At 36.5% G+C, this 22,111-nt stretch overlaps 3 protein-coding genes across 6 annotated transcripts; 1 reads left to right on the top strand and 2 right to left on the bottom strand.

Annotated features, from left to right (window-relative positions):
• Positions 1-285: 285 nt before the first annotated feature.
• LOC127262066 (uncharacterized) lies at positions 286-2,773 on the bottom strand. The gene is made up of 8 exons (XM_051290571.1): positions 2,645-2,773; positions 2,341-2,506; positions 1,686-1,776; positions 1,473-1,531; positions 1,154-1,214; positions 852-942; positions 685-761; positions 286-571 (listed from the first exon to the last, which is right to left on the bottom strand). The coding sequence occupies exons 1-8, from the start codon at positions 2,670-2,672 to the stop codon at positions 455-457; spliced, it is 690 nt and encodes a 229-aa protein (XP_051146528.1). The 5' UTR covers positions 2,673-2,773; the 3' UTR covers positions 286-454.
• A 1,069-nt stretch (positions 2,774-3,842) lies between these two features.
• LOC127262011 (separase) lies at positions 3,843-17,613 on the top strand. 2 transcript variants are annotated; one of them, XM_051290479.1, is made up of 27 exons: positions 3,843-4,651; positions 4,815-4,992; positions 5,098-5,208; positions 5,940-6,071; positions 6,180-6,598; positions 6,753-6,858; positions 6,965-7,090; positions 7,899-8,186; positions 8,265-8,378; positions 8,486-8,707; positions 8,779-8,906; positions 9,005-9,131; positions 9,220-9,516; positions 9,602-9,691; positions 10,445-10,690; positions 10,778-10,901; positions 11,000-11,794; positions 12,362-12,599; positions 12,945-13,047; positions 14,118-14,312; positions 15,096-15,148; positions 15,232-15,458; positions 15,542-15,779; positions 16,059-16,362; positions 16,519-16,761; positions 16,855-16,942; positions 17,018-17,613. In XM_051290479.1, exons 1-27 carry the CDS (start codon positions 3,963-3,965, stop codon positions 17,434-17,436), a joined length of 6,300 nt encoding a protein of 2,099 aa, XP_051146436.1. In that variant the 5' UTR covers positions 3,843-3,962; the 3' UTR covers positions 17,437-17,613. The 2 variants fall into 2 exon arrangements, with proteins under 2 accessions (XP_051146436.1, XP_051146435.1); XM_051290478.1 differs by having other exon boundaries at positions 15,539-15,779.
• A 458-nt stretch (positions 17,614-18,071) lies between these two features.
• On the bottom strand, positions 18,072-21,606 carry LOC127262568 (uncharacterized). 3 transcript variants are annotated; one of them, XM_051291307.1, is made up of 4 exons: positions 21,363-21,606; positions 20,817-20,886; positions 18,366-19,435; positions 18,072-18,261 (listed from the first exon to the last, which is right to left on the bottom strand). In XM_051291307.1, exons 3-4 carry the CDS (start codon positions 19,430-19,432, stop codon positions 18,225-18,227), a joined length of 1,104 nt encoding a protein of 367 aa, XP_051147264.1. In that variant the 5' UTR covers positions 19,433-19,435; positions 20,817-20,886; positions 21,363-21,606; the 3' UTR covers positions 18,072-18,224. The 3 variants fall into 3 exon arrangements, with proteins under 3 accessions (XP_051147264.1, XP_051147263.1, XP_051147265.1); XM_051291306.1 differs by lacking the exon at positions 20,817-20,886 and having other exon boundaries at positions 21,363-21,604; XM_051291308.1 differs by lacking the exons at positions 20,817-20,886; positions 21,363-21,606 and adding an exon at positions 21,183-21,324.
• Positions 21,607-22,111: the final 505 nt, after the last annotated feature.

Genomic DNA, 22,111 nt, shown 5'->3' with positions numbered 1-22,111 from the left:
AATTTGATAGAGAAGAAAGATAAAATAATTTTATAATTATGCCCTCAAGGGACAGAAATTAATATTTTGGTCAGGACAGAATTTGATAGAGATATTTTGGTAAAGAATCTGCTGACCAATAGAATTGACATTCGAATATATAAATAACAAAAAACAATTCAACTATTCAACCCTAAATCCAACTATTAAGATTTCTCTTACAAGACTAGTGTGTTCTTTTATAGGATTTTGTCACAATTTTACTATTTATTAAATTTTTTTTAAAAAAATATCAGAACACATCTATTCATGCCACAATTTCAATTGAAAATTTTTAAAATTAAATAAGATTCCTTGCCATTTCACAAGAACTACAAGCAAGCACTCAAATCTTTTCATGATGCATATTATAAGCAACTAAGCAAAAATTAGTATTACAGTCTTACATAATAGAGAGAAATGTGGTGATGTGATTTCATGAAGATTCGATGTCAGAATCTTCCAAACCCTCTTTATAAACTTCAAAATCATCCGAGCCCCATCGACAAATTAAGTGTAGTTTGAAGGTTGCCATCTTCATACCCATTAGGCGCTGCAGGAGATGCGAAACCACAAAAACAGAAGTTACATAATACGTTCGAAAATGAATCGTAGTCATTATTTATATTCCTCGGGAAATTCAGAGATACAGAAATATATACAAACCAGTATGCGAGACGCCTCCGGCGATAGTGGTTTTCCTTCCTCGCATACAACAAAGTCGCCAACGAGCTCCACCACACCTACACAAAGCATTGTAAATGTGTAAAACACATGGAAAGCCGTGGAATGCTGACAATTATGGCAGTATGAAAATTAAACACATAAAACACCTTTGTTTAGCCGAACGGGCATTCCCTGTTTGCGCAAGAATGGCTCCATCTCATGGGTGAACTGATCTAGAGGTCCTTCTTTAAGCTCTACCTGAAGAATGAAGAACACGTCAAAAATATCGATCACAAGCACAACCTACAATAATCTGTTTAAGATCCACTTTTATGGCTAGAAACAACTTAGAACATTAGATCGTCACATCATTAGCCTTTGACATTTAAGGTTGTCGTTTCAGTAATTGCAAAAGAAAAAAAAAATTGAGATATATAAAGAAGCTAATCTGGAAGATTTTTTTGCACACCGTCTCTGTTGCCATACTTCCAGTCCTAGCAAAATCATAATCTTCGTATTCATCAAATATTCTGCCAGAATAAAGAAAGGGGTTAGGCACACAGATTCATCTATATTGTCAGCAGTCACAATTGATGCTTTTGTCTTGGGGATTTAAAATACCAAGATAATCACTACATAAATGTTTTCCTCTCACCTAAGATCAGATCAGTAAAATAGGAAATTTCATTAACTACCAGGACAATCAAAACTAGGTGGCACTATAAATTTATAGTCAATAAGAAACAGTTTCTAGCTGGCGACTTCATGCGATACAGTTAAAGGCATACCTTTTAACTTCTTCTTTTGGCACATTGGTGAAACAAAGTCCGGAATCCCCACGAAGAAGCTGGATGAAAATAATTGACAAGTGAGGAAATAACTTGATTGTAGTATGAAATATATTACCCATGAGCATATAGCCATTGCATAATAGGGAAGGTTAAATAACAGCTGCAAGTACTAATTAACATGAAACAATAATCTTGAAAACCCCGTCTTACCTTCGAAATCTTGTGAAGCCCTGGTCTGATCTCATCAGCAACCGATCTACCCAAAGCAACTTGCATAACTTTGTTAGAACCTAGAAAAAATCTGGAACAGGAAGTATAGATGAATTATTTAATTGAATCTAAAAAAACAAAGTAATTACTAAAGCAAAACAATTAAAAAAGGGAAATCAACAAATTAATAAATCAAAGGAAAGGGGCAATGCCAAGCATTGGATTGTACTGACTTACACATTGTGAGAGGATACGTAACACTATATAATTACAGGGAAAACGGCAAGGGCTCATATTAAAAATTCTTTAGCTAGACTAATTAGTTTCAGTGAAACATAGTACTAATTACTAAAAGTTTGTCAGAAAGTAATAACTTGAAACTCCACCCTTAAAAATAAGCCTCTGTAAATTCCACTTAACAGCCTCCCCAAATTTAAGTCTCAACAAATAAAGCTTTGAAAAGAGTAGCAGAACACACGTAGTGTGCAAAACAAATAATTGATTCAAAAAGCCATAACAAGCACAATCTGAGATCCCATGAGACGAATGATTGAGAATAAATCACATATTTCAGGTCATTGCCATTGCCATGGCCAGGCTCGGAAATGTTCGTTCAAACAAAAAAAAAAATCCAATAAAAAACTATCTGCTCAACCTGCTTGAAGACTTGAGCCGCTCTCTGAATTCCTTGAACTTGAGATTCCTCATGTTCTCGAAAGAGAAGACGTAAACTGATTCGTACTTTTCCACCGCATCCCGTATTGAATTCACCACGTTTTCCTTGTGCTCTCTTCCTTTCTTTTTTGTCTTCGATAGAGTTACTGAATAACCCAAAAAGCAACGAACAGCAAAATCAAATACGGAAAACAATTATCAATCAGGAGCACATAACCACTTAAAAAATAAGAATTAAACACCTACAATCAAATTTCACATAAACCAATAAACAGTCGACAAACCTGGCCTGTTACGCTTAGATTTCGGCATATTTACCGACAAACTTTAGCGTCACACCGGCACGGAGACGAGCGGAGATGTCGTGAATGATGTAGCGGTGAAGGTATTAGGGTTTTTTTTAAACCCTAATTGAAGCCTTGTCGTTTCTCCTCTTACAGTATTTATTTGACGTAACATTTATTGGGCCTTCGGCCCAGAAACGGGACCAACTTATCTTCCTCACCGAGCCCAAACTACGCATATAGTTATGATTCTCTTGCAGCAGGATATTAATTTGAATTTTTATGTAATTTATAAAGAAAAAAATAATAATTTTGGTATCAATATAATTAAAATTTATAAATTTAGATTTTAATATAAAAATTTCATTAATATTAATTCAGCTATAAACAATTTCAATCAAATATTTGATCTGATTTGTGGGTATCGTAAAAACCATCTTAATTGTCCAATAGCAATCGGAAGTAAAAAGAGACTTGGTAAAAATATGTGACATGATTTGTGGAGGAGACCTAAACGAGATGATAACACCACATACAACACAGTTGTCGAATGAAGTAACAATTAAGCACAAAATGTTTGGTGTGCTCATCAAATATATAATTGTGGACATCTTTTATAGCAGTCTGACTGTCCTAAATGACTATGTAACACTAAGATCATCGAGTAATCGGCGAAGCCATAAAAGTTTTGACGTAGAGTCAGCAATGGCACGACGTGGACATAAAATGATTAACGTAGCAGTTGATTTGAAACCTAAACGAATTATACATGACCATATTGTCACAATCTTATTCAGTGTACACAGTTTTCACACGACCATATTAATTTTATATTGTCTAAAATTTTATTTTTTTGTGTTATATATTTTTTAAAATATTTTAATTTAAAATAGTTAAGATATTTAAAAAAAAAAAAAAATCAACACTAATCTGACATGGTGTGTTCTTAAAAAAAATATATATATATAAAAATAACACATTTATTTTTTTAAAAAATATGAACATATTATACATATTCATTCCTTTTATGCTAGTATTTTTATTTTTATTTTTTCTAATTCTCTATACATTATTTCAAAAAGTTCCACTAAAAATTTATATCAAAAAACAAACACACAATCTCAAGTCTCTACCATAAATGCAGATAAATTATTAGGAGCGGTTTCAAAAAAGTGCCTGCTACCCGGTTCGGTCTGTAACTCGGTATTCCAAAAATCATACAGCGGCCCTTTTCCCGCCCACTTCAAATCACACCCTTCTCTTCTCAGTCACGTATCTCCTATTCCGACGGCCTTCTTCTCCCGCCGTCGCCGCCGCAATGGAGGGAGAATTCGACATGGATGTCACTCTTCTCTCCAAAATCCAATCATCCGTCCAACTCACCGGAGTTCACCGCCTTTTCGTCGCTCACCTCGACGCTTTCACCCCTTTATTGAAACCCTCCGCCACCGGTGCTGCCAAAAAGCCGGGGAGATCGTCAAAGAGTAAACCTCCAAACGACGTTCCTTCCGTCCGTTCCCTGGCGAAGCAATATTTGTCGTTCATACACAAGTCACTCTCAATTCTGCCCAAACGGCTTAGCGAATCCCCGAAAATTGCTCTTGACTGTGCGCTGGAGTTGTTTCCTATTTATCGACTGTGCTTGGACTGCCTTGATGTGATAGCACCGGAGCTCGCCGGAAAACCTTTCTCAGTTCAGATACAGAGGATTCGGTACATGCATTGTTTGGAGTACTGGGAGTTGTTCAAAGAGGCGGAAGCGGAAGGTTATTTTGTGCTCGAGAGCTTGAATGTGATACTTGGAGGGGGATTAAAGGGGAATTCGAGAAAATCAAAGGCTCGATTGGTTCCTAAGTTAAATGAGGGCAATGTTGATCGTGACGCTGCGCCTGTAATTTTGGAAGTCGTTGTTACTTTAGTAAAATGCACTTCCAAGAGGATGAGTAAATCAGCTGACGATTACCGGAGAGTCATGTCTCTCGTGACTGAATCCGAATCATGGTTCAAGTATGATTGTATGCACTGATTTGAGCTCATGTATAATGTATGTTGAAGTTTTGCTTGGATGAAATGTGCATACATTCCTATTAAAACTGAATTTCGAAGTTACCTCTCAAATAATTGCATTTAGATTACTGATTATGAAGCTGATTGGGTTGATGCTATACAGGATATTGGATGCAAAGGACTATGATAAATTCCACAAGTTTTTGGAGACAAATTTGCATATAATTACTATATTTTTGGTAGCTGAGATAAAGTCTTTCAGCATGGATTTGATACGTGAGTTCTCCATGATCACATTGAAGGAGTACCAAAAATCTTCTGCTCACGATCAAATGTACAAGGTGTAGGACCATCTCGAAGCTTCACTTTAGTTTGCTTCTTAATGCATAATTGATGTTCTATCATAGTTACTGTAATTGTACTTTTGTTCTTTATCTTGTTCACAGGTTGCACTCAAAATGTGTTCTTCTTTGTTCTCCCAGAGAGATGAGCTGCCCAGCAATACCATTCTTGATGTGTTAATACATGTGTTGGATATCATGTCTGCTGAATGCAAGGTAACTCAGCTAGATAAGGGTGCCTAGCTTTTATAACTACTAAGATTGGTTTAATCCTTGCAGTTGAGATCAGCTAACACAACTAACTGGTGCTATGAAACTATTCCATGAAGAGCTTGTTATATTGCTATGAAACTATTCCATGAAGAGCTTGTTATATAATTATATATGCTACTGAGTTTAGTATATAAGGGTTTCACTCATATCTAAATTAGCATCTTATAAGCAGTTTCAGTACTATTCTGATGAATTTGATATTCTTATTCAAAGGAACTTTCTCACATCTTTTTCCCTAAACTAGTAGTAACTTATTTACCTTCAGTGCTGTATGTGATGTTTCTAACTACATTTTATGGATCATTATTGGTGGAACACTAGAACTATTGGGTGGGTTGTGAACTATGCTCAATCAAAGTATACTTTATACACTTTTTTAGAGAAAACACCTTTACTTCTAGCTGAATTGAAAGAGCTACTTACCCGCTGTTTTAACATCCCTTACTGTTTCTTCAATCTTTAATATTGTTTTGTCATCACTTTATCTTCACATACCATGTCAATGAGAGAGGTAAAACTTCTTAAATGTAACCAATCTTTACTTCCCAATCTTTAACTGCAACAAAGAAAAGTCATTTTATAGCAACATCTAGCAGTACTTCAAACATCTCTTGTGATCATAAAAGTGTTATGGTCAATGTCGTATCTAACCATGCCTTAGTTTTACTTGGCAGGTTGGAGAGGATAAAGTAAATTTGGGATTTATGGAACTTGTGTGCTATTGTGCAAATAAATGCCACAATACAAATATTTTATGTTTTCCAGTTGCTGAACATTTGTATAAATTAGCTGGTGCTTTTCATGAGGTATTTTTTCTTCCCCCAGTTTGTAGCTGTGGTTCTAATAAATATACTTATGCTGAAATCTTAGTTATATTGTGCGATGTTGATAAGATTAATATCATTTTTGTAAAGGATTTTCAAGTTATGAGCTCTATTTTGAGGCTATACGTGACTGGCTTGTTGTCAAGTTCGTCATGCAATCAATTGAAAGTGAAAGACAAAGAAAAATGTAGAAATGCTCCGTTTGGATCTGAGTCCAAGGTTTTGCTTGATGACAAAGTGCATCTCCAACAAGTGGCTGCTTCTATTAATTTACTAAATGGCCAAATTGATATTGGTAGCAAGGAAAAGAAGTCCTATAAAAGAGGCAGTTCCCTTTCACTTTCGTACTGGGAAGCTCTTAAATTTTTGTGTGAATCGCTAGCTGAATCCATATACTCTAATAGGAAAGAGTTTTTTTCAGAGGCAGAGAGGACTTCCTACTGGGATGATCTAGGTATCATCTACAATGTGTTTGATCAGTTCTCCAATATATTTCTTCATTGTCTAAGGTACACTTTTCTTGTAATCATAAGTGTGAACTTATCCGTTTGAATAATTCAAAGTACACATAGGTTCTTTGTATCATGTGAGTTTTAATTTATTTATTCTTGAGTTCTAAGATAAAGAGTACATTTTGATGAGCTACATTCTGTATTTATGCAGTGCATCTGAGAGGGAGAAAGAAACATCTGGAGAAAATCACAGAGTGATATCTGTTGTTGTTGTGGCTGTTCTTATGATCTCATTCAAAACAAGCCAAAAAATTAAGGTTCTCAGTTCATTAATATATTACACTGGATATTTATATGATTGAATGTATCATTGTTTCTTTGTGTCTAAAAATCCAGTCTTCTTATTGCCTGATATTATTGCAGGAAAGTACCCTATTGGTGAAGCAACTTATATCAGCTGAGTGGGTTCCTGTTAAGCGACTGAAGTATTTATATGTTTCTCTTAACAATGTAGCTGTGATATTAAATAGGAAAAAACGGCTGAAAGAGGTAGTGACATCTGGATTTTATTTTATTTTTATTATTATTTTTTTCTGTCAATTTCTTCAATTACCATTTCCAATCTTCCAAGTTTGCTTCTTTATTTGTTTCATCTAAGTTAAATGTTTTCAAAATGCCTGGCTTACAGTATGTCTGTATGAGATGAAAAATTTCCAACTTCTGTGCTTATAAGATATTGTGGGGCATCACTTTAAGCCTATTGACTTCATTATCTTTTCTATGCATTGTCTGCAGTCACTGTAACGGTGTCTTAATTTGATTTTCCTAGTTAGAATGTGGAGTTCTTGGAGCTGGTGTATCCATCCTCTTTTGGTTCATGGATTTCTTATATCCCCAAGATTGAACATTAGTTTCATTGACTTTTGCGGTAATTATGATGAAGCGGCTATGCTCCCAAAATCTTGTTTCTTGACTTTAGCATGCCATAGCAGAGTGAATAATGTTGGCCAATTGATCATCATAGTGTTATGCTGATGGTGCTAATGGAGAAACCACACATATTAGCTTTCAACGCTTTATTTTCTGGCCACACTATTCAATGAGTACTGGAACATATCTTGCCCAGTATTTGACAATATCAGGGAATAATGATAGTACACTTTGACTGCAAGCTGCTTTCCTGTGATAAGCTTCATTATTTACATAAACCATTGCCTTGTGTAGTTGCTTTACACCCTGCACACAGGCATTGTGCTCGCCTTCCTGGTTATGCTTCACATTGGTTCAACTGTTAGTTATATAATGCAGTTTACACATATGTAATAGGTTTGGCTAATGTTTGTGTTGTTGTATGCAGGCTACAAAAGCTTTAAATTTGTGCTGTAGAGCCTCCTGGAATTATGTGGCAAATATTTGTAGAATGCATACTGACAAACATGTTTCTAATGATGATACATCAGAAAAGGCCATCAAAGATTTTGTAATGGAGGCATCTGAAAAGATTGTTTTTCTTGTGGAACTTAGTCGAGAATGCAATTGCAAGTTAAATGGAATCATTAAAGAGAGCCTTAAATGCTGGTTAGTTGCCGAAGATTTGATTGCTACAATACCAGTTCCTACATCTTTAGTAAAAGAGTGGGTAAAGGTACAAGTTAAATATTTCAGTCTCAGTCTTAGCCTTTTTTTTGGGGTCATAACAATCTAAGATTGACCTGATTTTCAGATGCAATTTTCACTCTCAATGGATGCTAACAGAGAGCATGGTATACTGATCTATACGTTATTACCATCCTCTAAAGAATTGTCTAGAAGGGCGCACGCAAAGATATTGGAAGAGGTCTCTCATTTACTTCCATCTATCTTACCCACATGCTTGTTCATTGAATATCTGATGTAACTACTGGGTTGCTCCCTTTGCTGCATCTAATGCTTGGACTTTATCAGGAGCTTCGTGCCTATGATGAAAAGTGCTACCTGAATCCTAGCTATTCTTTCAGAATGCAAATGGAAATCATTGATATCCTTTTAAAAGAGTGCTATGCTATGAAAGACGGCAGTGTTAACATATCCAGGATTCTCATTGAGAAGGGGAAGGTACTTAGAGCTCATGGAGTAACACAATTGAAGGAGTGCATTCAGTGTCTATCAGATGCTATATCAGCACTGGTAAGCTATGTGCTACTTAAAATTGTTGTTCTAAAATTTTTCTTGACATAATCTTCTTTGTGAAAAAACAGAAGTCAATCTACTGTACAAAAAAAGGCTGCAATTCTCAGGTTCATCATCTTCTCATACAAGCTTATATTCTGCGTGCACTTTGTACCCATGAAGCAGCACCAAACTCAGTGGTCTTATCGCCTCGAAGGTTATTCTTCTACTTCACAAATACATCCCAAAAATGATCAATGATAATATGCCAATTGATTTTTTCATGTTGATGGTTACCTCACTTTCTTTTGACAGCAACCTTCTTGATGATGTTGATGCTGCATTGAAGATCCTCCTGAGCCAAGATCATGACCATGCAAATGGACTGTACCATGACATGCTGTATTTGTGGTACCAAGTCATTGATTTATTATCAATCAAGGTATGAGTTCCTTTTGTATGCTTGCACAGTCATGCAGATGAACTTTTTGCATGTTTGCTGCATTGCAACTTACACCTTTCTTTTCCAGGGCTATTTAGAACTTCACCCCAGCTTATATGATGCTGTGATCAAGCTACATAAAGAGAAGAACTTACCCTTGACCAAGATAATATCTGAGCTCTGGAAAAGCAGAAGGCTTAGTCATGCTCTCTGTGCTTCACCTGTAAATGATATGTTCAGCAGAACCTTTTCTAAGTACCAGAACCAACTTTTTAACTCTTCTGGATTTTGGAAAATGTGCAAGGAGGAGCTGAAGCCCCTTGTAGTTGTGTTCCATCACACAAATGATGAACTTAAGCAAGTGGCTTCTGGTTTGACTTCTCATGTATGTTCTTCTACTAATTAATGAGTTTTCAAATATATTTTTAATTGACAATCTACATTTTAACTCATCTAATATCTTTTGGTAGGTTCCAAAAGCCAGTCATTCCATTTTTCTTTCAGCAAATATCCACCATGAATTGTCTGAAAGACTGATATCATGTGGACAAATGACCGAGGTAACTTGCTTTTAGATGATGCTTTCACTAATTTTGTTCAGTGCTTACTTGCACCTTCGAATATTACCATTACAGCATCATCTGCTTGGTCTTTGACTGTTTTCAGAGTACAAGTTTCTTGAAGATTAAGATTATATAGTGTGGGCACATGTTACCTCCTGAAATGCTTGGAAAATCAATTGCCATTTCTTTTAGCCTTCCAAAATGATGGAAAATGTGAAATAAGTAATATTCTCCAAAGATAATCTTTCAAAGGGACATTGTAGTTGATAATATTGTTGATGAAATTAGTCTCTCTCTCTCTCTCTCTCTCTCTCTCTCTCTCTCTCTCTCTCACTCACTCTCTCTCACACTCGCTCTTGTGATTAACTAACCTGCATAATTCAGTTTTATCCTCTGTTTCCATAGTTTTTTGTTTGTTTTCTGTTTCCCATGAATTATAGCTTCTACTTGTAATTAACTAAATTATTGTTAGCTCTACTGACAGATATTACTTAGCTTTATGTTGGCACATAGTGGATACTTTGAGCATACACTAGGTGCTGAACTCGAACCAATAAGTTTTCAAAAATCGACCATACCATGTCATTGAAGTTTTATGTGGCTTATGTATTTGTGATCCAAGTGAGATGGTTGCTGTTGCTATTTACTTATCTTAAGTTATATCTGTTATTTAAAGTATTCTGATGTGCTAAATCGTGCTTGTTCAACAAAGAAATTTTATTCTGAACAGCTGTCAATATATCTTTTTAGGCTCTCACGCATGCAAAAGAGGCTCTTCGCCTGCGTAGTAAACTGTTACGACAAAATTTTGAGTATTCTGTGGAGAAAATAGCTGAAACATTTGAGGAAGATGGAAAGACCATTGAAAAGAGTTGCTACAGTGTTCAATCCTTTAAAGTTAATAATATCGAGGCAACAAAAGGTTCTCGATGTTCTGAAGATTCTGTTGAGACTCCTTGGAATGTGCTTAACTGTTACCTTGAAAGCATATTACAGGTTTTGATGGAAACATCCTATTTGAAGCCCTTCTTTAAAATGATTATATACACTGTAATCTATGCTAAATATCAACTGCTCTTCTAGGTTGGATTTGTTCAAGAAATTCTTGGAGACGTGTCTGAGGCTGAAATGCTTTTACGCTGGGGTAGAAATGTTTCCCAGTTTCAAGCTTTGCCACTTTTCGAAATCGCTTTTTCTTCTATGTTGGGTATGTCCTTTAATGTGTCATCCTATCCATTCACATATGGTGATGATAGTTATACATAGTTAGAAAGTCACTTATTATGTGCCATTTTATGCCATCAGGAAAACTATGCCGTAAGCAAAAACTTTGGGGCATGGCTGAAGAGGAATTGTTCAGTGCTAAGAGAATCCTAGCTGTTAATAATGACATCATTTCCTGTAAAAGATGTTCATGCATATTGGAAATTTCAATAAATCAGCAACTTGGAGATTTGTTTTTGAGCTGGTCTTGCAGTACTGAAGAGTTGCCTTCTGCAAAGAGGCTGCTTGATGCCCAGAATTCCTACAAATCAGCATTAGTCAAGCTAAATCTCTCCGAGCATGGTATTTCCTACTGTACTAATGATGGAAACAGGTCTGAGCAGGCAGCATGCAATGAGAGTTTCCCAATTAGCTGTGCCCTCAATCATGCTGAAGTTAGTGATTCTCTTCCCTGTGCTATATCTGAAACTAAGATTCAACCAAGAAGATCTAGGAGGACAAAGAAGGAAGTGAAAACTGCTTCAGAGAGTCAGGGCTTGACTTCTGGTAGTCGTAGGATAACCAGGTCTAGTCGTTGCTCTTTAGAGTCAACCCATAAGATTGTGCCAGGTGACAGACAAGTTGACTCTGGTGCTTGTTTAGCCACTGCGCATATGTCTACCGCCACTGCTGGCTTTGATCATAATGTTTCCAATTCTGGTTCTAAATACCCTGCAGCTGAATTTCAACAAAATGTCAAATCTCTTTGCAGCAAACTGAAATGTTTTCACTGCCTTCACATTGAAGCTGCTGATTGCAACAGCATAAGTAACTTAATATGCATGAACTGGGGGTTTGTTTACAGACGGGTTTCCTTAAGACTACTTCTCAGCATAGGTACGGTCTACTCTGACAATCTCGCTGAAATAATTTTCTATACGTAAAATTTGTAGCTTGCTTAAACATTCGGTGATTTATCTACTCCCCAACCCCCCCACCCACGCACACACAAACCAAAGTTGGATCTAATTGCTGTCATAAACTTGTTTAAAACTCCGTGCTTTATAGAATGTATCTACCTCATGATCTTGTCATCCGTTGAGCAATTGAAGTGTGTTTTGGGGCTGATATTCGGTGCAGTAGAGTATTATTCACACTCACAAGTAGGGCCGGAATTGTTGGAACTTGCTGCCGTAAAGATATGCTAGAGAGTTGATCATCTGCTGTTAAATGACAAGATGCTCTCTACTATTTGTTTGAGCCTTCTAACTAATTTTGCCATAATAATTTGCTATGCTGATCTATGCATGTTTTAACAAATAGTTATGCTAGATTGGTAACCCTTATAATCTTATCTTGATACTTTGATGTGACATTCAATATATCTAAATCTTTTGATATAGTTTTTTTTTTTTTTTTTTTTTTTTTTTTTTTTTTTTAATAGATTAACTATTGTGGATGCAGGGAAAATTACTGGAATTTGTGATAGTGCTCATGATGCACATGAAATTCTATTGCAAGGAGTATCAGTCCTGTTCAACAGAAATTCAAATTGTTCAAAGTATTCTTCTGGTTCTCTTATTGTCCTGATTGAGTCAATTGGGAAGAATTTTTCTGGAGATCTACTGGCAGTTGAATGTGCAGCACTCGTGTACTACATTTGCTGGTTCTCTTTGAAATGCTATTCTAATCATGCTCCCAGGTATATGCTGACTACCATTCCCATCCTTTAATATATTAGGTTTACTTTGTTTTGGCTCTGCAAGGAGATCATTAATCTATTTTCCAACCTCTTTGAACTCTTCTATATATGTGTGTACTGCATATGTAATCAATACACTTAGATTTCAATTCCCACTCATTTACTATTCGATGTAATTATTGGCAAAATGCATTTTAATGTAAGCTCAAGATGCTTTCCTTAGCCACAAAATATGATGGTTTAAATGTTCCAGTTGCTTTTGAGTGCATCAAATTATCTGCAACTCATGTTTTCTTCTCAAGCGAGGACAGCCTTTGACTGTTTTAGTATTGGTTGGCCAAGTAGAAACAGTTGCTGTGAGCTCTCAGGCATTGGTACAGAAAAAATCATTTCCTGGCTGAAGACATCATTTGTACTTTGTCGAGAAGTCCCAGTGTTGTTTCAAAAGGTAAGATCTCGTTATTACTTTGGTTTACCTTTACTTTTTGGTAGTGTTTTTATGTAAGTACCTTGCCTGGTAGGTTCCTTGGTTTTTAGTGGAGAGGATTTCATGAAGCAAATACTCCATGTGCAAAAGTTCAATCATAGGGTTTTCCTTCTCCATCTATTAGCTATATTCCCAAATTACTCGAACAACAAAGTTCTTTCTACAATCGTTTAGTTCATTTGAATAATTGTATCTATTTTATTCTTGTTGATTTGATTGGTGAAGGTCAAATGGACTAGTTGCAATAAGGCTAAATGAAGCTGAGATGTAGAGAGAATTAAATAGGGCCTATAGTGTTGAGAAAGGTTCATTTGGTAGATGAGGAGATTTTCCTTCATACTAATGGCCTTTTATACCTCATTGAAGAATGCCAACTTTGAATTAGGTTCTGTAGGTCAAGAGACTGCTCCGCTTGCGAATTGAATGTGTTAAATTATTAGGGAATCACAAAACTGATGATTCTAGTGTTATACATTTGGGAAATTACATAAAGTAAGAGGAAATCTAATAGGTGATATTATCTTGAAAACAAAATTTTAACATAATATATATTTTCTAAAAACCCTTTGAAATTGAGCGTGGGAAGTTATTTAAAATGTTCAACCCTTCTTAAATAGTACAATACATTCTCAATCACACAGAAAAGTTGTTCAGAAAAATGGCCACCAACACATGACGGGTTGTGCAACTAATGACTGTTATTAATTTGTTCAAGGCAGTGGCATAGGACTTATTCAATAATTTCGAACATTGGGCTTAGCTAATCAGAGTAATTCACAATTTGCCAGAGAAGTTACTTCAAAAGAGTCACACAAGTAAGAAGGATCTAATAAATAGCCAAAAAACAATTTTAAGATAGGATAGTGAGAATAGGTAAATCATTAAGCTGCTAGCAGCAAGACTTTCTTATTAATTTGTTTAAGGCAGTGGTTTATTTGACTGATTTAATACATTCCTGGAAATTCAGTTCTCTACATGTTCTGGCCATATGATACATTCTAACTGTCAACTGACTGGTTCTAATCAAGCAGGTATCAAGATTGCTTGCCACCATTTATGTACTTTGTACTTCATCGAAGCAATTTTCATTATCTCCACATGAGGAGGGTTTTGAAAGTTGGTGGGCCTCGTTCTTTCATCAAGCTTCACTTGGTACTCATGTTAACCAACATATCGTAACTGGAATGATGCTGAAAACCCAATGTCAAATTACTTCCGATTCTGAGGTAGGTCTTCTTTAAATTTCACCAACAAGTACAGAGGCTATGCTTGACTTCTAGCACCCAAGTCCAAAATACTTCCTGTGGTTTTAGTCAGTGATTGTTTCTGCAAGAATATATTGAACTCTTTAACTTGTATAAAGTTGCCTCTTCTAGGTTAAAAATTGCCTTTTGATACCTGTGTGAGTACTTGCATGGACCTTAGATCTCAGGAAGAATATTTCCAAATTGAACTTCATAACTGTGGACATCTTTTTAAATTATTCCTTCTGTATGCATTACTGTCGCACACAGGATGACAACTTTTAGATGTCCTTGCATTCACTATATAACCATTTGAGCATTTCTAATTTTCAAGTTCTATTCCTTCCCAGACTATGAAAAATTTTCCCCTCCGTTGTAGCTCTGTTCCATGCACTGTGAGCAAAGCTATGATTTAGTGTTTTAATGACATAATAATTGGAACTTGGAATTTATATTCATATTTATGTTTAAAAACTTTGGTCTTTATTGCCTGCTGCAGATTTGTTTGTCTCCTTCATTGTTTGAATAACTCCTACTTTCTAGAACATCTGTGCATTGTAATATGGATCCTTGTCACATGGTCCTTCTGTGTGTGTCAAATGAGAATTTATTATATTATTCAATAAGGTGTCTGTCCTCCAGCCTACTGCTGGATACATTTAATTTGAATGGAACTAAATCTCCAAGACTAATATTTGTACTGAGTGCTGGAAGTGATTGCTTCTGCCATGCTAAGCAACTTCTCTTTTGTAAACTGATAATCAGGAAACTTTTCCCAACTCAGAATCAACGAGACCGGATGTACCTGATGCACTCAGGTTTGTCTGATATAACTGAGAATTTATTACTGTAACTTGAATGTTTGGCCTTCGATTTTCCCACTAACTCCATCCTGCTACAGATCTGCACCCGAGTCTTCTGAGGATCTAGAAAAGTTTGCTCACAAGTTCTTTCAGGGTCTTCCGTCAACACCAGTCATCTGCATTAGCTTGGTTAGTGGCCTTGATGCCTGTCTGTTCAGGCAACTCTTGCATACTTCAGCCACAGTTAAAGCATGGATTTTGTTATCCCATTTGAGCTTAGATGATCAGCATATTGTTTTGCTGCCGATATGTACAACTCTGGAAGGTATTTTGTTCAAAATATTATTCTGTACTGATATTTCTTATGTCTTGTGTTGAGTTCAATTTGTTTCATTATTATGCAAGAAGCTTCGGAAGATGATGCCAGCTCCAGTTCTACGGTTTTCAACTGCAAAGATTTTGTCAAGAAGTGGCATTGTCCTTGGGTTTCATCTGTGATCGATGACATTGCTCCAGTGTTTAGACATGTTTTGGAGGGCAGCTACTATTCTTCCTCAGAGTATTTCTTGGAATCTATAAAACAAAACTCATCATTGTGGTGGATGCAGAGGAACAAACTTGATGAATGCCTCAGCAAGTTTTTGCAGTAAGTTTGAAATTTTCCAACTTACTTTAAATTGATTCTAAAACTTTAGTATATCATGTTACAGTCCCAGCTAATTACATCAAATTATTTCTAACATGGGTTCAACCTTTAGGTAGTTATGTTATATGAGCTTCCCAGTTTCTTGTCTGTGTTTTTTTTTTTTTTTTTGTGCTTACTGTGACATCTATGCCTCCTAGATTATTGTGTGTCCGCAATAGTCACTATCATCCAAACAAACAATAAGTAACTCTCATATCAAAATGTCTTCTTTTCGATCAGGGACATAGAAGATTACTGGCTGGGTCCTTGGAAATATTTGCTTTTGGGGGAATGGCCCGATTGCAACTATCTCGACTCTGTCCAGAAGAACCTTTTTGAAGATGATGAGAACTTTTTGCAGCTTGTTGCAGCCAAAAAATGTTATGCTGATCGTGGGCCTGATGAATCGTCTAAGTCATCCACAGCATGCAAAAATAAACTCGAGTCCTTATTCAGAAGAATGCTCAAAATATCCGATGATGTTGAGGAAGTCGAATGCTCAAATGGAAAGCCAATCATTTTGGTTTTGGATATCGAGCTCCAGGTGCGTTCTCGGTTTAGTTTATACAAACTTTCATGAGCCAATCATCTTGACATACCAAAATGTCCTCCGAATCTCTCGTAGTACAATATCTTTTCCTCAGTTCTTTTATGCTATTTTACATTTAACAGTATGAATCTATGGCACCTTTTTCTGCAGATGCTTCCATGGGAAAACCTTCCAATATTGAGAAGTCAGGAGGTTTACCGAATGCCGTCTGTTGGTAGCATCTTGGCAACGCTTGAAAGATGCCTCCGCCAAAACCATGAACAATTCCAACCCTTTGTTCCAGCCTTCCCACTGATAGACCCCCTGGATTCATACTATCTGTTGAATCCTGACGGCGATCTGAAAAGAACACAGGACGAATTCGAGAACTGGTTTAAAGATCAAAACATAGAGGTACTAAATCGTTACAACTGCAGCTTTCCTCTTTTATGCAAAATGTATCGACATTTTCTGAGGCTATTCTATCTGCACAAACTTGTCATACAGGGAAAGATCGGAACTGTACCCACCATTGAAGAACTCACCCGTGCTCTCAAAAGCCACGACCTCTTCATTTACTTCGGCCATGGAAGTGGTAAGCCATACAAAACAACACATTCCTTCACCTACTCATTACTCGATTTCAATCCACAGCCTAATATTTAAACAGGTACTCAATACATCCCCGGGCATGAGATTCAAAAACTCGACAAGTGCGCCGCATCCCTGCTCTTGGGATGCAGCAGCGGCTCTCTTTTTCTTAGAGGATGTTACATGCCTCAAGGGGCCCCGATTTCTTACCTCCTAGCTGGCTCGCCAGTTATAATTGCAAACCTATGGGAAGTCACGGACAAAGACATCGACAGGTTCGGCAAGGCAATGCTGAATGCATGGCTGAGCGAGCGATCGGATGGATGCTGCGACGAATGCGGCGAGCCTAGGAAGTGCATGCATGGACGGAGACGGAGGGTTGGATCGTTCATGGGAGGGGCTAGAGACGCGTGCGCGCTGCGATATCTCATCGGAGCTGCTCCGGTTTGTTATGGAGTTCCTACTGGGATAATAAAAAGAAAGGACTCGAAGGTATGAATCTGGTTATTTATTTTTGTTTTGAGGTTTAGTTACTTTCCTTTCAAATTTGTGTATAGTAGAGATGTCCTGAACTGAGTAGTATGATTTGTATTGATTTGTTGATCTCATCATTCTTGCATTTTATAGCCACCCAATATTTGGCCCGATTAGATTTAGAACCCACCCTGAATTGAATCGATCAATTTTATTTATCATATTATGATTTGATAAATTTATATTAGGTAAATTGCATATTATACTCTTCTGTTATATATATATATATATAATTACATTATATGTGCATTAAACTTATATTAATATAAAATTTATATAGTACATTTTATTTTTCAAAAGACAAGTAAAAATCACATATATACATATTTTGAATAAAAATGAACATTGTAAAAGTACGTATTTTGTATTTTGAATATTAATTACTATATATACAACTAAGCATAACTACAGAAATAAAAGTAAGATCGACATTTTATTTCTTCAATTTTATTCAAGGAAATAGATGAAATTTACATAATAAATTTCCAAGAAATTATAATGTCGATGAAAATTTGTGAAAGAAATATAAAAAGTAATATATTATATATGAAAATTAATATAGTAAAATATATTATTTAAATTGACACCCACAATCAAAATAGACAGAAAAGGAGGGCTCAAATTGGCAAATTACATACATCCTCAGTATAGAGTACTCAATGTGTGTGTGTGTTTAAACCAAAATGACATAAATCAAAGTAGGGAGGTACCATCTCCCAGTCCAGTCCAGTCCAGACCTGCTTATTCGCAATCTACCCTTCCTTTTCTCCAACATTTAGATCCTCAACACTTCAAATTTTGCATTTTAATCCATAAAAATTCCAATCGCCATTCACTACATAGTTATAGTTATTCAAACTCCCACCAAATATCATTCATTCATTTCTACTTACCTACCATCGTTACCTTCATTCCTATGCCGCCTTCTTCTCCCGGCCCCGGCTCGCCTCAACAGAGCCCTACCGTGATTCCGGAGGAGACGGTCCGCAAGCGATACACCGTTCCCGCCGTCATCGCCGTCACTATCACCGTAAAATCCATCAACCGCCGCGCTCCCCCGACTCAGCCTCACGACTCCTCCTCCGGCAGCATCTCTCTCCGGCAGTCGTCGCACACCACCCCTACTACCGCCGTTACCGTTACCACCTGCAGAACCAAATGCCTGCAGCAAGAAAAACATGGACAGAACGCCCCGGTCGATACCTGCATCGACGTATTCAGATCTGAGGAAAGAACCGTTCTCGTCGAATTCGTCGCCGCTGTCTAAATTGAAATGATTTCCTTCTATCACGTAATCGCCGAACACCACCGCTCCCGGCATCGACGACCGTATGTTGCTGATCACATCATCCCTCTCCCGCTCGCGCTCCAGTGTTCTCCACCTGTGTTCGAGAGTCGGGTCCACTTCATGCGGCTTGGCCGACGGGTGCTCGGCCCTCACGTGCTTTCGCAGCTCCTTGTACGTTCCGACAAACGTGCAATCGTCCTTCACACAGTTCCGTTTCTTGTAATTAAGATATTCCCGGGCGGGCTGCACCACTGTCCACCCCTTCACCTGACCCCGGCAGAGCGGGCAGGCAAGCCCCGTAGCCTCGGAATTCGCTAAGAACCGAGCACCGGAGAACGGTTCGCGGTCCCGACTATCGTTGGGAGCGTCGTGATGAGAATGGATTTGGCACTGTGCCGCTTTTGTGCAGGCCTTCTTGTACTGATCAAGGCAGTTTGAGTAGCGAAAACTCGTTCCGCACATGTAGGGACGACAGCCGTTTTCGTAGGAAGAACACAGGAGAAGAACGGCGTTGTGAGGATGCTCCATGCACACCGAACACGTCGCATCTTCCCAGTCCTTTTTGAATGTTTTGGAGAAACTCTTCTGCTGCGCGCACGATGACAAGGGGTACGGTGACGGTCTGCACTGCCTCGAAGCAATTCCGCGTCTGCCCCTTGAACCTTTTGCCATTTCCTGTCGATGAAGAAAAGCCAAATGTTAAATCTTTACAGATAAATTTCGATAGGACAGGAAGGTTACAGAAATGTTAAAGAGTTCGGGTTAGTATTTAAAGTCGGTGTTTTTCTTTGATGCAAATAATCAATTCCATGGAATGCAGATGATAGAAATTGCAAAGGAAATAAACAAATGAATTTGTCCATTTACTCTCTAAACTATCCGAATCACATGTAACTCTCCCTATCAATATATAAAAACTGCACTAGAATTTGGTTTTGTACCTGTTTCAGAACCACACAATTTATAGTAATATACTTTTTTCTTCTTAGGATATATCATATCCAACTCCAGTTTTCCATTTAAAACCTATTCTCATTCAAAAAATCATGTAAAAACCTATTTTCCATTAAAAAGGTTTCAATTCCAAAATACAAACAAACATTCATTCTATGGGGTAGTAATTAGCAGTTGAAAGAGGCTCATCAGGCATAAACACGAGTACAGAAGCCTTAAGGTTGTGTTTGGTTGGAGTTTTCCCATAGGACTTTCACTATGTATCAATTTCTTTCACCTAAAAACATCAACTCATATTTTTGTTTTTCATTTTTTATATTATACTAAAAATCAATTTTACATTTAAAATATCACATAGATCACATCAAACAACTATTCAAATTCAAATTCAAATTTTTTACTATTCAAAACCTAAACCCTAAATCCAAACCCCCAAACAAACACACCCTTTAGTTTCACCTCATGTGTCCCCCCTTACTAAGGTTCCGCTGTACTAAAGATAATAATTTTCTTATACAGATACGATGGGTGGCAAGTACAATCAAAATAAAACATGAGGAAGTAGAAAAGTAGTGTAGAACCAAGATAACCGAAGATGAATCAAGGCTAACAGATAGATCAGGTAACAAACAGTTGATACTAAGTGTGATGAAACAATATTAGGTAATAATAATTCTGGTACTCTCCCATGGTGACAAAGGGAATGTGCCACAATACGGCTACCAGTAAGGCTTGAGAAAATTAAAGCCAAGAGTGAGAGGAAAAAACGTAAATCTCGCACTTTTATGGTCACACAAAAACAATCATTCCAATATCATTCACTACCATATTGTTCTTTCAATCAACATTTTTCAAGATCACATCTTGCAAATGCATCATGGAATTAATCAAAAAATTGCATTACAACCACTTGATTCCTAACCTTAGAAACCTGAATTCACAGAAACAGAGTCTCCCCAAAATTCAAGCTCAACATTCACAGACAAATTCACATACAGCTGATCCAAGTAAATTGATAGCAAGTCACAAATTCCATTTTATTCAGAATTCACACCAAATTTCACAAAATTTGATAATTAAAATAAAATAAACTACACCTTACCTTACAGTTCTAGCAAAGCAAACCTTGAACCAAGCTGAAAATTACTCAAGGATATCAAACCACACCATCACTGGATCCACATATATACGAGCAAACCAAATTACCGCCTCTTGAAAAAAGAAATTAAAAATAAAACTAACAGCATACAGCCAAGATTTACTACGAAAAACTGCATAAACCACAGTTTGCACATCCACACATACATATTTTATGCCAGTGAAATTCGTCAACCATGTTCGGAAGGAATCCAAAACACAGAACAACGTGCTACAAGCACAGAATCACGCGTGGCAACAGACAGGAAATATTGAATATAATAAACAGCAAAATTCCGAACCTCAACTTAAGAACCCCCCAAATAATTACCAGTCAGTAAAATATTAGCGGAGAAATTTCACCAAAAAATCCTTCAACAAGTTCATAACATGCTTCCTAAATCAACCGCTCTTAAAGCACCAATTCACATGCCCCCATCCGGTTTTAAACACGATTTCTCATCACGAATTCATCAGTTCAACAAAAGTACCGAGCAACGACGACACGTACCGGAGATTTTGCTGGAGTGTGGAATTTGTCCGACCAGAAGATGCAGAGAAGATTGTAGAATGAATGTTTAGGGTTTAATATGCGAAATTGGGTATAGAAAGACCGTGGACAACAAGAGTGACGGGCAGTAACTGCACAGAACCGTGCGGTAGAGAACCGCAGAGTTTACGAAGCGGAAAAAATAGGCTACCCGCTCCATGCCCGGTTGGGCTAACCCGGACTAATAATTATGGTATTTTATTTTTTTTTTTATTTTTTTTTTTTTTGTATCTTTTGTATTAATATTTTTTTAAAAAAAAAAATCACTGGTAATATTTTAAAAATATAATAGAACCAGCCCTAAATCGTGTGCATCATATTTTAATAAAGCGATTTCTCTCCCTAGTAATTGAAAAAATTAAATTAATAAATAAACCAACATCATCATAACTACAAATACAATCATAAAAAACTATGTATTAATAAAAAAAAAAACAATCTAATAATACACTTTTAATTAATTATTATATTTAAAAAATTAATAGAAATAAAAAATTATATTTTATCATTCAATAAATAAAATTATATATTTTATCATTCAATAAATAAAATTATATTAGTATATTCGTGACAGTATTGTATTCTCTTTTTTTACTGTAAATATGAAAAAAAATATTTTTAGTGAAATATAATTAGTAAATAATTAAAATATATTAATTAAAATAATTATTATTTATTTTAAAAATTATAAAATTAAGATGAAAATATTA

The sequence above is a fragment of the Andrographis paniculata genome, unplaced genomic scaffold (genome assembly GCF_009805555.1).
Source record: "Andrographis paniculata isolate CXL003 unplaced genomic scaffold, ASM980555v1 Contig65END, whole genome shotgun sequence".
Classification (NCBI taxonomy): Eukaryota; Viridiplantae; Streptophyta; class Magnoliopsida; order Lamiales; family Acanthaceae; genus Andrographis; species Andrographis paniculata.
Note: the sequence above shows the minus strand (reverse complement) of the source record. Positions and strands in the feature narration are given on the sequence as shown.